Raw genomic sequence first — 15,001 nt, 5'->3', positions numbered from 1 at the left:
CCTGAACTTGCAAATTCCCTTCTTTCCCTTTAATGTGGGGTAGGCTGGTGGAGGGGTGGAGGACTGGGGAATACAGTTTCCATTTCCAGAGGGCCAGGGTGAGTGTGGCAGGCATGGAGGTAGACACGGAGCCTTGCTCACATCTCACACATCTCTCCTTGGACCCACATCCAGTGAGGTCCTGGGCTTTTGTCAGTGCACAGCTTCTCGCCCAGGCAGGCCACATTCACACCTCCACTGAGTCAGGCTGCCTTAGATGCTGCTGGAGGAGCTGGATGTTGTACAGCAGCTTCTTCTGGTGCCCAGCCAGGGTGATGCCGAGGGAAGGCAGGTCTCTGGTGGGTGGGTGGGGGGGAGCGGATCAGGTCCAAGACCCCAAACTCGCCCTCTCACCTGGAGCCCAGAGCATCTGCCCTCCCGCATGCCTCCCGTTGCTTACTCCAGGCTGAGCTGAGCCACATCACTGAAGGTGCAGAGGCCAAACTTGGAGAAGTTATCCTGGTAGCATTCCAGTCCAATGGCTGAAAGCCAGGCCTGAGGCGAGTCCAGACAAGGAAAGTCCAGGACCACAGGGTTCAGGAGGGCCTGGGAAGGTCTAAGGTGAGGAGGGGCAAGCAGGGCAAGGTCAGGTCAAGGTCTCCTCTTCATCTTAGCCCTCTCTCCTCAGCTTTCCTTGAGTTTGCATTTACCCTCCCTGGCTCTCCCGAGCTCCAGCCCCAAGATCCAGACCTGTCCCCCATTCCACCATCAGCCTGCAGGGAGTCAGGCTTGCGGATCATCTTGTCAAACGCAGCCACCAGCTGGTCAAATTGAGGCCGCCGGGAACGGTCCTTCTGCCAGGTGTCCAGCATCAGAAGATGTAGTCCGGGAGGACAGCCTGGAGGTGGGGGCAGCCGGAACTCCTGCTCTATTGCATTGAGGACCTGGGGATCAGTGGAAGGATAGATGGTGGGAAGCGATCGCTAGTAGAAGCCAGAGATGGGAGAGGGGGTGGGATGGAATCAAGGGCAGCATGAGGCAGAACAGACTATGCCAGCCATGAGATTTTAGGAGGGAGATCTTAGAATACATGCACCTAGGAGGGATGGGGTGGAGAAAGCAGCACCAGGGTCAAGTGCTCACCTCCTCCTCACTCATATCCCAGTAGGGGCGTTCTCCATAGCTCATCACTTCCCACATGAGTACCCCAAAGCTCCAGATGTCACTGGACGTTGTATGCTTTCCGTGTGCAATGACCTCGGGGGCTGCCCAGCGGAGCAAGCAACTTGAACTCTGAGAGATGGAATCAAAAGCAAACTAGTCATAATCTTACCAAGAGTCATGTTCACTGAGTTTGTGCTCAGATGTGTGTTGAGGGTTTCACCTCAGGCACCCAATTAATGCTCCCAATGATCGGATGTGGAAGCTGAGGCATGGAGAATATGAACTGGTCTAGGCCTGAAGAGTCAACACTGCCCAGCTGTGCTGTGCCTTTTGACCTTAGGGAGCTGGCAGGAGCTGGTGCTGGAGCTGTGCAGTTCTTCTGCCCACCCTGGTCCCTTCTCTCTGCCTCAGTCTCTGAAATCCTTCAGTTGCCCCTTGCCCCAGCTTCTCTCCTTTCTCAAGCAGGTGAGCCTCCAGTACCCAGACACTGAGACTCCCATCCCAGGAACCCACCCCAGGTTCCAGCTCATGCTCTGGCACCTGCAGAGGATGCTGAGTCCCCAGACTCCACACTCACCTGAGGACTGTGGCCAAGACGGGCCACCTTGCACACCAGGTGGCTGTTCACCAGCACACTTCGGGCAGTGAGTGCTCGGTGCACAAAGGCGAAGCTGGCCAAGTACTGCATGGCATCGGCCACTCCTCGCTGCATGGCCACAAGCTGCAGGCTGCTGAAGTGGCCTTCTCGCTGCTGAGGGGCAGGGTGCAGAGGTCAGCTCCAGGATCAGGAACCTGGACATGCTGCCCAGCACACACTGTCATGAGAGGCAGGTGGGGGCAGATGGCAAATCTTAGAAGCAGAAAATGTCCTGGGAAGGAGGATGAAGCCCACCATGGAAGGTGAGGTGGGAGGGAGCCAAACTAGAGGGCTATGTCTCCTGGAGGAGGTCAGAACCCCAAGCTTTCCTGCCCCCAAGGACCCTCCTCCAACCAGGCTGGACTGACCCTGAGGAAGCTGTCCAGAGGCCCAAGTTCCATGAGCTCCGTCAGCACCATGAAGGGCCGGCTCTTGGTGACCACGCCCTCCAGCCGCAGGATGTTGGGGTGCTGAAACTGACCCAGGAGGGCAGCCCGGCCCAGGAGGGTCATCTGCAGGCTCTCAGCACCTCCAGCCCACAGGGCCTGGATGGCTACAGCTTGCTCATGCCTTCCCCGGAGCTGCAGGCGGCCCCGACGCACTTCTCCAAAGAAGCCTGGGAGAAGGAATGCAGGTTGGGTGCTGTCAGTGAAACCTGGGCCTAGAGGAGCCCTGGCCTAGGGAGCCAGAGAGGGATCCTCAGGCTCTCCTGGGCCCTCCTTGTCCCTGCAGTACCTGCCCCAATGACCTCCTCGATCTTGATATATGCAGGGTCGACTTCTCGGGTGAGTTCTCGGATGGCCTGGCAGGGGTCCTCATGAGTAGAGGGGTCAATATAGTACTTTACCCCAGGCCCTGCAGGGTAAGGGGTGCTATGAGAGAGGATGCCAGGCCAGGTGCCCACACAGCCAGGCATGCCCCCTCACCTCCAGGAGGCAGTATCAAAGGCCCCCATCAACCTTGCTCAAGTCCCCCAAACCCTGTCCAGGTCCCTCTCACTGCCCCCACCTGGGCTGCTGTACTGCTGCAGCTGTTCTGTGTAGCCTGTCCCACGATGCCTCCTAAGGGACAAACCATCATCCCGGAATGATGAACCTGTTTCTACCCTTTGCTGCCCACCTCGACAATCCTGCTAGGCAGACTGCTCCCCAGCCAAGTCCAGAGGAGGGAGGGACACTCCCAGGCTGCTCCTCCCCACCTCTGCATGGGCAGGGTCTGGGCCATGGGAGAAGGATGTCTGTCAGGACAGGAATGGTGGCAGGGTATTGAGCAAGAGTGCCGGGGGTCCTCACCGTCGGAAGATAACGGCCAACACAGTGATAGCCGCCAGCAGGAGGAAGGCCAAGGCCCCCAGGATGGAGCCGATCACCAAGGACAGCTTTTCTGGGAGTGGGGAGGACAGCTCACCTGAGGGACAGTACCTGGGTCACAGGGGCCAGGCTTTTTACCCATGATGATACACGTATGCTACACAGAGCACACACTCCTCAAGGCACATCGATATGCAGCACAGACACAGGTACATGCCTATCTCAGACCCCATACACACACACAAACACACACACACACACACACACACACACACAGCTATATATACAGACAGCTACACACACATGCACACACAAGCAGGCACACACCCGAAAGCTCAGGTCATACCCACACACAAGCAGGTACACACCTGAACTCAACACCACACGCACACACATGCACATACAGGCTCACAGGCTGGTACACTGCCCAAACTCTACACCATACCCACCCACACATACACATATGCACCTACACACTGAATCTTTCACATGCACCCACAACCTCTACAGGACATATGTACACCCAGCACATATTCACAAACACACATATCTACACCCACAATCCTCCCAAGGCCACACACACTCCCAGAAAGCCCTCAAGGTCAAAGATTAGCTCCTAAGGTCAGGGATCAGCCACAGCATTCTTCTCACACCCCAGAGCCTCTGGAGCATACTGGGCAGAAGTTCATGCCTTACATAGGCCTGGCCAGTCCTCACTATCCCTCCAGCCTCCCCTGCCTGCCTTGGCCTCCCCTCACCTTGCGGCAGTGTCTGGAAGTACACCTTGCCCCCATAGGGGCCATGGCCAGCAGCTGTCCGTGCTCGCACCTGGAAGCCATAGATGTGTCCTGGGCTCAGCCGCGTCACGGTGGCAGTGTTGGTCTCGCTGGTCAGGGTGAAGGAGTGGGATTCATCTTCTGCCTGGGGGGCATAGCCACTCACTCCCTGCCTGGCTGGGCAGGCCCGTTGCCCCTGCTCTTATCCCCAAGGCTCCCCTGGGTTCTCAAACCCATTCCTGTGCTCCAGGACCTTGGCAACTCTTTGTTCGTCCCTCAGACATCAGCCCCTGTGTGGGCTGCGAGCTCCCTCCAGCCCTGCTGCAGCACCCCTGCCCTCCCTTCTGCCCACCTGGTCATAATATCGGAGTTGATAGTCAAGGATGTTCCCGTTGGCCTGGTCAGGCTGTGGCCAGGACACGGTGATGCTGTTGGCTGCCCGGCTCACTTGGTGTACCACAGGGACTGCAGAGGGGACTAAATTGTAGGGGCGGGGTGGGGAGTATGAAGCTCAGACTATGGATTGGAATGCAGGCCAGATGGAGGGCAGGTGTGGAGAAAGCGGGGAGCTGAGGCAAGGTGTCCTCAAGGTGGAGGAAAAGGACTCACCTTCATGGCTGGTGCTAACATTGATGGATGCAGCCTGGGGAGGGTCAGCGCTGAGCTCAGACACACCATTGACAGCCTGCACCTCCAAGATGTATGGCATGTGTGCTCGGAGACCCCCGACTAACACTCGACTCTCAGTCAGGCCCCTTTGGCGGGGATCGAAATGCACCTCATCCCTGCAACGGCGACATGTGCTCCCACTGCCAGGCTCCTGCTGGACACCACACTCTTTGCACACAACGTTGAAGAGTAGGTCTCCTCGTCCCCCCAGCTCCTGTGGCAGGCGCCAGTGCAGCATGAGCACAGAGCCTTGAACCTCAAACCAAAGCTCCCTGGGAGCTGACGGAGGGCCTGGGAGGCAGAGGGTGTGGCAAGGGCACAGCCAAGAAGGAAGGAGTGGTAAAGGACGCCATTGAGGAAAGGTCAAGAGGGTAGAGGAACCAGGGGAGGGGAAGAGAACATGAAAGAGAGGCAGAAACCAGAGGAGGCAAGAGGGGAAAGGAAGGGAGATGGAAAACAGGGAAGAAAGGAAACAGGAGAAAGACAAAGTCAACTCCAAATGCTACACCCCAGTTTTGTATCCCCCACTTCCGGTACCACCCCTGGGTCTTTTCCACGCTGGGCCAGTGAGGGACTCACCAGTGCAGGGAGCATCTGGTGGGTCAGAGCTGGCCCTGTAGAAGCCCTGAAGACAGGAGCATATGGGGGCTGCAGGGTCAGGGGCCTGGCTGCGGGCAGGGCACGGTGAGCAGGGAGTATTCCCAGCTGAGGCCTTATAGGTCCCTGGAGGACAGGCTGAGGAGGCAGAGGAAAAGGGTGCATCACACTCACAGCACCTACACACCCTGAGCTCCCAGTGCCCCTGCACAGAGACCTCTGCTGCCCAGAGTGGATCCTCTTTCCTTCCTAAAATCTAATCCCCTGCTCCCCATTCCCATCTCTTCCCAGGAGCAGAAAGGTTTTCTGTGAGTCACTGGGGCAGAAAAGAGGCTGTGGGATCTGTAGGTGGGGCCAGCCCAGGTGTGGGTGTCCCAGGCTGGGTTACATAACCCCATTCTGCAGTCATTATTCTTAGCCATTTCCATGGCCACCTCTGCCTGCTTCCCAGCCACATGGACCTCCAAGAATCTCTGCTCAACCAGGTGGCAAAGGGCAACAGAGGGTCCTACCCAATAACCTAGGAGCTTAAGTTTCAGTAGCCATCACTTCTTAGCTTGCAGCCCTGGGATCCTTAGCAATTGCTGTGGAAGGATCCAGAACATTCCAGATAATTTCAGATGAGTGAGCACTTGTGTGCCTCAGAAAATAAAATTGGGGAACACAGGTCCTTTGTGAAGATGGGTTATTTCTGAATTTGGAGGACAAAACGAGGTTTCGGGTGTTTAGGAGAGGAAGCCAAGGTCAGAGGAAGGTGAAAAGTGCTAGGCAGATGCCAGGAAGCGGGCTCTCACCTTGGCAGGCCTTGTCTCCATGTGCAGGCTGGTGTCCTGGCTGGCAGTGGCAGCCCCCAACGGCCACCATCCACTTGCCTTCCCCATTGCAGTGCAGCCTGGGGGGGCTGCCCCCAGCTGGGCCCCCAACTCCGTCCTCCTCCGGCTTTGCGTGAGCCACACAGGTGCCCACTGCTGCCACCAGGGAAGCCCCCCCAGCCCCACTGGCCTGTGTCTCAGGAAAGGAGGCAAAGGCCCGCAGCACGGGGGCGCAGCTGTAGGAGAAGAGCTTCACAGCCACCAGGGCCAGGCAAGCCCCTGTGTCCTGGAAGGCCACGTAGAAGCCGCGCTGCGTGAGAGGGCCAAAGCTGCGCTCCTTGACGTTCAGCTGCAGCCCGACCCGCTGCCCAGTCCTGTGGAGGCCCACGGCCCATGTGGAGGAGGAGGAGGAGGCAGGGAAGCTCTCGTCTGCTGCGATGGTGTCCACCTTGGTCCACTGCCTGAGGTGCCAGGCAGGGCTGCTGTCAGGGGCATCGGGCTCCTCAGCCTGGCGGTAGTAGAGGGTGAAGGTCTCCCTGCAGGTGCCCCCGCTCACACCCAGGCTGTTGCAGGCTCTCACGGAGAAGTGTAGTCTGATGTGTACCCTCTGGGCCCCTCGCAGCTCCACAAAGTGCGTCTGCAGCCAGTTGTCCTGCCCAGTGCCTGTGGGGGCCCCTGCCACGTGGCACGCCTCGAAGGTCCTAGTCAGGCGGCGCTGGTCGTCCAGCACGCTCACCTCGTCCCACTGCAGGGGCCGGAAGAAGGTTAGCTGGGCTGTGCAGGGAGGTTGGGTGGCAATGAAGGGGAACTGTCTACTCTTTGGAGTAAATTAATGACAGGGAAGGCAAACAGGGGAGACCCTGAGATCCTCTTTTTCCAGAGACATGGAGTCTTAGCCTTCCTAGGTACTCAGGGCTTCCTGCCTGAATCCTACATTTAAAGACCATGGAGAGGGACAGGGCTCCAACTGAAGAGTGGACTCACCCCACCTGGTGGGTAGGTGAGCCAGCCAATCTCAGAGGTCTCTCCTGTAGTGTCCAGCAGCACCTCTGCCAGAAAGAAAGGGACACCGTGCCAGCAGCAGCCACTCCACCCCAAGGGGATCCAAAGAAAGTCCTTCCCTGGTCCATTTCACTTGGCAGCAGGAGCTTAGCTTCTGTCAGGAACCTGTCTCTGGAATACCTAATACAGGTCCCTCATGATCACCATTTCTTCCCCTCTTTTACACCTGCACTCTTTTCTGCCTCTTGGAACCCTCCCGCTTCCCACCACACTGGTCTCCCTGGGAAATAGTATCCTGCATCCTCCTCCTTACCTTCCAGAGCCAGCACTGCAGGCCCCAGGATCAACACCCAAAGGCTGTGCACCATGCCTGCCACTCTGATCCTCCACCTGGCAGCGCCCTCAGAAGCCATGGGACATCTTCAAGGCTCCCACCATTTCCCTGGCCACCACCCTGCTCCCAGGTGGGGCCGTGGCTTTCACAAGACTGGGGATCTGCAGCCACACTTGCTTCCTGGGGAGACATGCAGAGCCAGAAGAGGCAGGGAGGAGAAAATGCCTTTTCATGTCTAACCCAGGCACTCAGATCTGGTCTGTGTCCCCACAAACAGCTCTCAGATTCCCCAGGCACAGACTTCGGGCCAGCAGAATCAGGGACACAGGGTCTCTCATGAGTATGCTCTGCAAATTCCACCATCCTGGAGCCCCACAGGCGAGGCCACCTCCCACTCCCTGTGTGACGGTGACTCTGCGGTTCGCTCTCCTGGCCTCCTCCTTAAAGAGGAACCCAGGTAACTCTGTCTCCTCCTTACCCCTTTCTTCTGGAAGGAGTGATTCCAGCTCTTTCTCTTCATTTACTCTCCTTCCTTCCTCCAGCAGTCACCTTTGTGGAAATTAGAAATTTCCTCGCATCAGAGTTGGGGAGGGAGGTGGCTGCTGTGTGCTCACTGACACACAGACTCTCCCTGTGCTCCTGCTCTCTTCCCTGGATGCTCTGGACAATGCAGCGAGGCAGTAGAGTGAGAGGGGTGCAGGAAGATGCCTGTAGGGTAGGAAGGGAGGGAAGGGAGGGGAACAGATGTAAAAGGACCACAGGCATAAAGATTCTGAAAGATGAGTGAGGAAAGAGCTATGTCGGTCTGGCAGACAATCTCTGAACAAAAGTTCTCTCCCTCCAGGGCCTCATGTTTTCCTGTGGCTTAGAGAAAAATAAGCGTATGGCTTGAACACATGAAAAGATACTTCATGTGCACTCACAGTCGAAGGAAGGCTTATGAAAACAACTGTAGAGACTGGGAGAGGTCACGCATGTCTGTAATCTCGGCTTTTATATGTGAAGGCCCTGTGTTCAATCCCCAGTAACCCAAACCCCAAAACAAAAACAAAACTGTGGCATGGAAATGGTTATACACCAAATGTTGGTGCCCCTGCCCTTAATTCCTGTATAGAAACTCTGACCCTGTGTGGATGGTATAAAGAGGTAGGGCTTGGGAAATAAGTGCTGAGGGCTGTTCCCTCATTCATGGGAGTAGGGGTCTTATAAAAGAGATCCCACAGGGCTTGTAACCCTCTTTCTACCTCATCACACTACATTGAAAAGAGCACAGTTCCAAGTGGAAAGAGGGCCTGAACCCAAATCCAAATACTCCGGCTCCCCAGCCTGGACCAGCCTCCAGGGTGGTGAGAAATACATGTCTATGGGTGACAGCCCACCCAGTCCATGGCACTCGGCTACTGCAGCCTGAATTGGCTCAGGTGTCATTGTACCTATGACACTGAGAAAACACACTTTGAGCAGGACAAAGTATCAGCAATGGTGTCTCCTAGTTCTCAGTGGGAAGCTGGTGTTGGAAAACAACTGCCAATCCCTGTCTGGGAGCTTGACCGCTCTGACACTGTGCAGGGGCCAGAACTTGTACCAGTTTGCACAGAACTATGAACAAGGGTGCTCATGCAAATTGTTTATAAGGGAAAAGGCTGCAAATTAACTGCCTGCCCATCCACACACAGCTGTCAGGAAATGAGGGCGCATCCTCAGTGAGGATGATCAGGCACTGGTCATGAGCTGAAAGAAAATCATTTCTAGGGTAGTGCTAAGTGCAGAACTGAAGTGCTATCTGAAGAACAAACACATACGTATATATGGAAGCACAGTTATAGAGGAGCACAGGCAACTGGGTAAGAAAGCAAAGGAAGGGGAATGGGGGTCACAGCCAGCAGAATTAACCGTCCTTGTGTTTTCTGGAATTTTACATTTAAAATCTTGCATATGTCTTATCCTTCCAACCGCATCATCACTTAAAAGTGTAGATATGAACTCCTTAGTACAATGAACACAGAGAGTATTTATCCCTCAGAATGATTTCCGAGAACTACAGACAGCTTCCGACTTAGGAAAGCTTCAGAGCTGCCGGAGGCACAGCACCGTGCCCAGGAGTCTAGCAGCAGAGACCCGGCTACCTCCAGGGTCACAGCCAAGACCTGTGAGCCAGCACCTGCTCTGCCCGCTGACCCGGACAGAGACTGCCCCGGACAGAGACTGCGCTCCCTCTCTCCTTGCAGCTCAGTCCCCAGAGCCTGTGTGTGTTTCATGCACAGAAGCGCAAAATCCATACATTTCTGTCTGATAGGGTCATTGCCCACATTTCTCAAGAGAGGACTGGAACCAAAACCAAAACTAAAACAGCCAGAAGGGGAGTTGCAAGCTGCATGTATGCGGCCCTGTGAGCCAGAGTGGTGTGGAAAAGTCTACATTTCTCAATGAAAGTGAAATTGAAATATGCGACTATATTCAACTAAGATTAAGAAAATTGCAATTTGATTCCTCCTAATCTGGTAAAGTGGTATGTATTACAAGAGAAAGCTTTCAGGCCGTGTGGTGGCACATGCCTCCAAACCCAGCACTCGGGAGATCAAGACAGTGGCCTTGAAAATTCTAGCCCAGACTAGGAAACTCAGCAACTTTATTCAGATCTTGAGTTCTTGTATCAAAATTTTTAAAAATAAATGAACAGGGCTTAGAATGTAGCTTAGTGTAAAGTTTCTGCTTTCAAGCCCCTAGTACAAAAAATGGAAAAAAAAAAAAGCCTGGTTTTTATGAAGCTACCATGGTGAGTCACCTTAGTATTAGGCCCATGTATACTGGGTATCCACCAACCAGGCTCTCCAACTTCTGACAGCCTTTGTATGAAATATATAGTATGACCACAGCTCTGACAGCAAGTAGGAAGCAGTTGCCTATAGTAAACACTTTCTAGGAAATGGAGATTTTCACAAATACTGCCCTCAAGGCTGCTGAGATTATTCACAAATTAAATAAAGGCTTCAGGAAAGAAAGGAAGATCCTGAAGGAACATGCATAACTTTAACTTTTTTTTGGTGGCTGAAATTTGTGACTACTGCTGAAGTAATTCGAGTTGCGGGTGCAGCCCCAAACTCTCAGTGTCTTAATACAGACACATGCTGAACACCCCAAAGGTAACTTGATCTTGTCCACAGTCCCAATCGTTCAGAGCACTGGTATCAAGATCAGAAAATGCCAACATCAAGCTCTTAAACAATGAGAGCTATTTTGCTATTTGCTCAGAAGATGTTCTTTAAAATAGACTCTTTCAGGCAGAACAGGCCTGAATTCCAGAATCTGCACAAAAAAGGAACGATAAGCTCAATGACTTCCTAAACTTACCAACTAGATAATCATGGAGAAGGAGGAACAATAAATATTTGGCTACATCTTAACAATTTTTTTGTGTTTGAAAGACAGCAAAACAAGATAGAAAAATACAGCATAGATGATAATGTCTACTGGGCAAAGGAGCATTCTAACAAATGAGGAACGGCAGTATATTTGCCCTGATGACCCCTAATAGAAGTCATACAGCAGCTTGTGGCTGCAGTAGGTGTGCCTATGTGGCCTTAGCATGCATCTCACAACATGAATCTGGTTTCTCTCCAGGAAAATGCAGAAAAGAGCAAAAGCAATTATGACATATGTGAAGCCATGAAAATTCTTTTTATACTTCTGTCATCCAGAAGAATCCAAAAGAAAAGAAGGAAATGGAGACACATGGAGAGATGAACACTTGAGTAATTTTTTTGAAATTTTGCTAAGAAAAACAACATTCATTAAAGAAAAATAGTTGAGACGTTAAAGTGCCCAGAAGTGTGTTTTAACATTTGATGAGAACCACTTACATTCAGAATGTTGAAGGTTAAAAGCTCATTTCTTCATGAAAAAAGAAAATGTTGCTGAATCAGACTAAGGAGTTAGGTCAGTTCCTGCTCATCTAAGAAACCAGACAAATTAAACTCCTTTACTTTTTGACATAGAAAGGAATCGGAGTGTACCTCTACTGGAAGAATAAAATTTAGGAAAGAGGAAACTTTAAGATATGGAATAAATTGCTATCAGTTAATTCATACCACTGCAGATTCTTCTGAAGCAAGTGTCAAAGGTAGAAAAACAAGTGATAAGAACATGACTGCTTCACCTGCCTGGAATACTAAATGAGCAGCACTTACAGCCTGACTTCCAAAGGGGCCTGCAGTGGTTGTGGACAGGGAGGGAACATCTGCACTCATCCATGAGAGAGTCCTGAACACAGCAAACACGGCAAGAGGACTCTGCAAGGTCGGGTTCCTCCCTCCCCCTCCTCCTCTTCATCCTCCTCCTCCTCCTCCCCCAATTGAGACTCCTCTATCTGTTCAGATCCTGGGGGGAGCTGTCCAATGTTGAGAAATCTTTGAGCATGAGAAAGTGCTGAAGACTAATCTCAATCAGGAAAACATACACATTGCTCATGCATATGAGGCTTTAAAAATATAAAATGCCCAAAGCAGCAGAAATGTGGATGTAAAGTGACAACACAGAATATGAAACTGATTAGATGAAGTTTCAAGTGACAAAAATTGCATTCTATGATTTTGTATTTTTTTCTCCTCTTCTTTTCTGGATATGCCATTTTCTTTCTGAGACAATGGAGACATAACCCTGCTACAATTCTTTGCTTGCAAAATTAAGACAGGTCATAGTCATCTAGGCTGCATTTGGCTTTCAAACACTGGCAAAAAGAAAAAAGTTAAGTAGAGTATTGGGCTATGAGGTATGTTTTCTATGAAAACGGAAAAAGTAAATTAAATTACTAAATCTGCATAATTTTTTTTTCAGTACTGGGGGTCGAACTCAGGACCTTGTATTTCCCAGGTAGGCATGATGCCACTGAGCCATATTCCTGGCACATATAACTTTAAAATTTTTAAAAATTAATTGATGTAAGCCAAATGAGCTTGGAAGAAAGTAAGAAAGAGATAGATCTGGTCATTAAAATTGCTTAGTGTAGGAGGCAGAAATGCAGGATGGTAGGTGGGGATAATTGAACTTGGTCTTAAATATACTTAAATTGTTTTTTCTTGCTATTCTATTAATAGGCATACTTTATTTTTTAATAGATACAACAAAATATAACCAAAGAAAGGAAAAATTTTTTAAAACATAGACAAATACAGCTTAGGTTTACATTTCCTCCCCTCCCCATTGCCCTCTAAGGGGTAAGGAGTGTTCACCTGTAAGAGGAAAGCAGACATGAAGGGATAGTAGAAGTGGAGATGAATGAGCAGAGAGACAGCAATAAGAGTGAAATAATGGCTGTCCCTGGATGTTCCTCAAGCTTCTCTCTCCCGAGCTCATTTTCTCATGCTTCTCTACCACCATGTCACGAAAAGTACCGGAACACAAAGAAACAGAGGGGACTGGGCATTCAGCACAGGTGAGGGCACCATGGAAACAAAGCCCAGACAGAGCTGAGGCAAGGCCTCAGGGAGCATCCTCAGGACAAAAGGGCCAAGGGTTTGGTGCCCTTTGGGAGTGCTGGGCTGGTTCTCACACCTGTTCCCTGCAGGGTCAGCGTGGGAGGGGTCAGCACCAGGGGCCCTGTCCTCTGTCCTGGTGTGCAGCTGTTAAATGCCCAGGAAATTCCAATGTAATCCTTGCTCAGCTGAACACTGCAGCCTCCTCCCTCTAATCTGCACCCTGGAGATCCTCTCCCAGCTCTCTCCTGCTCTGGCCTTTGTCTTGAAAAGGAGCCCAGCAGGCTGTGAGGCAGCATCCAGGCCAGGCAGGAAGGAGGTGGCCCTCCTCTGGCTCCTGATGCCCTGCCGCCCAGGCAAAGAAGCCCACTTGTGGATGACCCAGCAGAAGACTCCTGTGTCCCCTGAGGCCTCCCACTTGTGACAATGTCCCCAGGAGCAGCCACACAGACACATGTGCCTCCCACTCCCAGGCTGTGAGGAGGGGAGGCTTTTAAGATGCAGGCAGTGTCTGGGTCTGGCCACGTAGAAGGAGCCAGACAGCCATGTAGAATGAGTTACACAGACTGGGCATTGACAGGGGACATGCCGGGTCCTGGAAAAGGGCAGGAGGAGGGGGTGGGACAAGTGGCAAGTGTGTGTGAGGGAAGAGCAGGGAAAGGTGGTGGGTGAAAGCCCCTGAGCACCAGGAGCAGCACTTGTGCTGGCTGTGCCTGAGGGTGTGTCCAGGGAGTCTGTGTGAGGGGAGCAGCAATGAGCTGGGCTGTCTCTGCAGGGCTCCATGAACTCCTGTGCCTTGCTACATCTGCATGACTATGAGTTGGGGAGATGCCTCTGCAGAAGTAGGGGAGCTGAGAGAGGGAGCCCAGGAGGAGGCAGCAGGGCAGGGGTACAGGGTCTAGGGCCAGGGACCAGGAGAGGGTGAGGAGCTGGGGGCTCTGCTGTCTCAGATGAGGATCCTGCCTTGCCCATCCTCAGCCATCCTGGCCTGTTGCTCCCATATCCGGCTAACTCCATGGTCATGCCCAGCTGTCTCCTTGCACACTGAATGGACCAACGGGCTCCAAAGCAGTCGTGCGCCCTGGGTTACTACATAGGAGCACAGGAACCCATGCTAATCTTCCTTTAAGGAAAAAGGTCTGCTTCCCGGAAAGGTGCCTTGCTCCTCTGAGCAGCACTCAGTCCCTCAGTGCCCATCACTCTGGCAGCTTCCCTGGGCTGTGAGCAGCCCCCTGATCCTCCCCAGGGTCTCTCAGCTCAGAAGCACCTGCTCCCTTTCAGGAGCCTGTCAAGTGCCCCTGGTGCTGGAGGGCCTGAGCTAACTGACTGGGAACAGGCCTGACAGCTCTCCTTGTGGGCACTGCCAGGGACATTACCACATCAGCCATGCTGGGCCCATGCCAGCTCCCCCAGGGATGGGAGGAGAGAGGGTGCCAGACAGCCAAGACAGTGGGTGGAGGTGGGGAGCAGGCATGGCCAAGCACCCAGAAGCAGGGAGGGTGAGGCCAGGCAAGAGCAGGCAGGAGACTTTGGTCACAACTTGGGGCTAAGGTGAGAAGGAGGATCCAAACCTCCACTTCTAGGGCTTTAATGGGATCCAGGCTGGGGTCCAGGGATGCTGTGAGGAGCTGAGGGCAGGTTTGCATGGGCCTCCTGGCTCCTCCCAGCTCCAAGGGGATTGGAGAGATGCCACTGGAGTCAGAGGGATGGGCAGTTCCATTCAGGAGGGCTGGAGGCCTGCTTCTGTGAGGAGCCCTGGCCAGCAGATCAGGACCCCCCAATCCAGAGCCAAAGAGAGGTCTCCGGAAGCGCGGTGGACCTTAGTAGGGCATAATGAGGACTTCGAGGGGCAGTTCCTGAAGCTCTTGGCCTGGGAGCATACTCAGAACTCCCCATGAACAGCCCCAAGGGGTGCAGAGGCCCTGGGGGAGTGCCCTCTAATTTGCAAACCTTAAGCGCTCTTCAGTTGTCATCCTGTGACCCCAGCCCAGAGCTTACCTTCCCTCAGGCCTCCATTCCGCGGTCTGCGCCCCTGGGGGTCTGCGGTGGAGCTGCGACTCCCCGAGCTCACCGGGTCCCCGCGTGTCCTCTTGAGTCCAGGGACCCAGCTTGACCGCAGCACGCGTCCGCTGGGCGAGAGGACTCGGGGATTCTGGGCGGACACCGGGTTGGCACAGGGGATCCCTCCGGGCTGGTGTCGCTATCGCAGTCACAGAGCTAGGTCGCAGGTCTCCCGCCCGCAGCTCCGGA

The 15,001-nt window shown here is 53.3% G+C and overlaps 1 protein-coding gene across 7 annotated transcripts; it reads right to left on the bottom strand.

Annotated features, from left to right (window-relative positions):
- Positions 1-2: 2 nt before the first annotated feature.
- Ephb6 (EPH receptor B6) lies at positions 3-14,995 on the bottom strand. Of its 7 annotated transcripts, none has more exons than XM_010607687.1 (18): positions 14,750-14,995; positions 7,759-7,988; positions 7,260-7,460; positions 6,929-6,993; positions 5,927-6,689; positions 5,115-5,270; positions 4,476-4,826; positions 4,219-4,343; positions 3,849-4,011; positions 3,073-3,187; positions 2,789-2,841; positions 2,516-2,635; positions 2,149-2,396; positions 1,721-1,894; positions 1,123-1,272; positions 730-923; positions 440-595; positions 3-335 (listed from the first exon to the last, which is right to left on the bottom strand). In XM_010607687.1, the coding sequence occupies exons 3-18, from the start codon at positions 7,357-7,359 to the stop codon at positions 227-229; spliced, it is 3,042 nt and encodes a 1,013-aa protein (XP_010605989.1). In that variant the 5' UTR covers positions 7,360-7,460; positions 7,759-7,988; positions 14,750-14,995; the 3' UTR covers positions 3-226. The 7 variants fall into 7 exon arrangements, with proteins under 7 accessions (XP_010605989.1, XP_010605992.1, XP_010605991.1 ...); XM_010607690.1 differs by having other exon boundaries at positions 3,073-3,163; XM_010607689.1 differs by having other exon boundaries at positions 4,219-4,331.
- Between the last annotated feature and the right edge of the window lie 6 nt (positions 14,996-15,001).

Source organism: Fukomys damarensis, unplaced genomic scaffold (assembly GCF_012274545.1).
Source record: "Fukomys damarensis isolate Sample0158 unplaced genomic scaffold, DMR_v1.0_HiC HiC_scaffold_16, whole genome shotgun sequence".
NCBI classification, from domain to species: domain Eukaryota; kingdom Metazoa; phylum Chordata; class Mammalia; order Rodentia; family Bathyergidae; genus Fukomys; species Fukomys damarensis.
This window is presented reverse-complemented; position numbering and strand designations above follow the sequence as displayed.

Excerpts from the sequence above, each read along its gene's own strand:
- Ephb6 (XM_010607687.1), bottom strand. The coding sequence starts at position 7,359 with ATGGCTTCTGAGGGCGCTGCCAGGTGGAGGATCAGAGTGGCAGGCATG. Across the intron at positions 1,895-2,148 it reads CTCTGGACAGCTTCCTCAGG|CAGCGAGAAGGCCACTTCAG; the intron begins GTCAGTCCAGCC and ends CCTGCCCCTCAG. Across the intron at positions 336-439 it reads GTGGCTCAGCTCAGCCTGGA|AGACCTGCCTTCCCTCGGCA; the intron begins GTAAGCAACGGG and ends CCCACCCACCAG.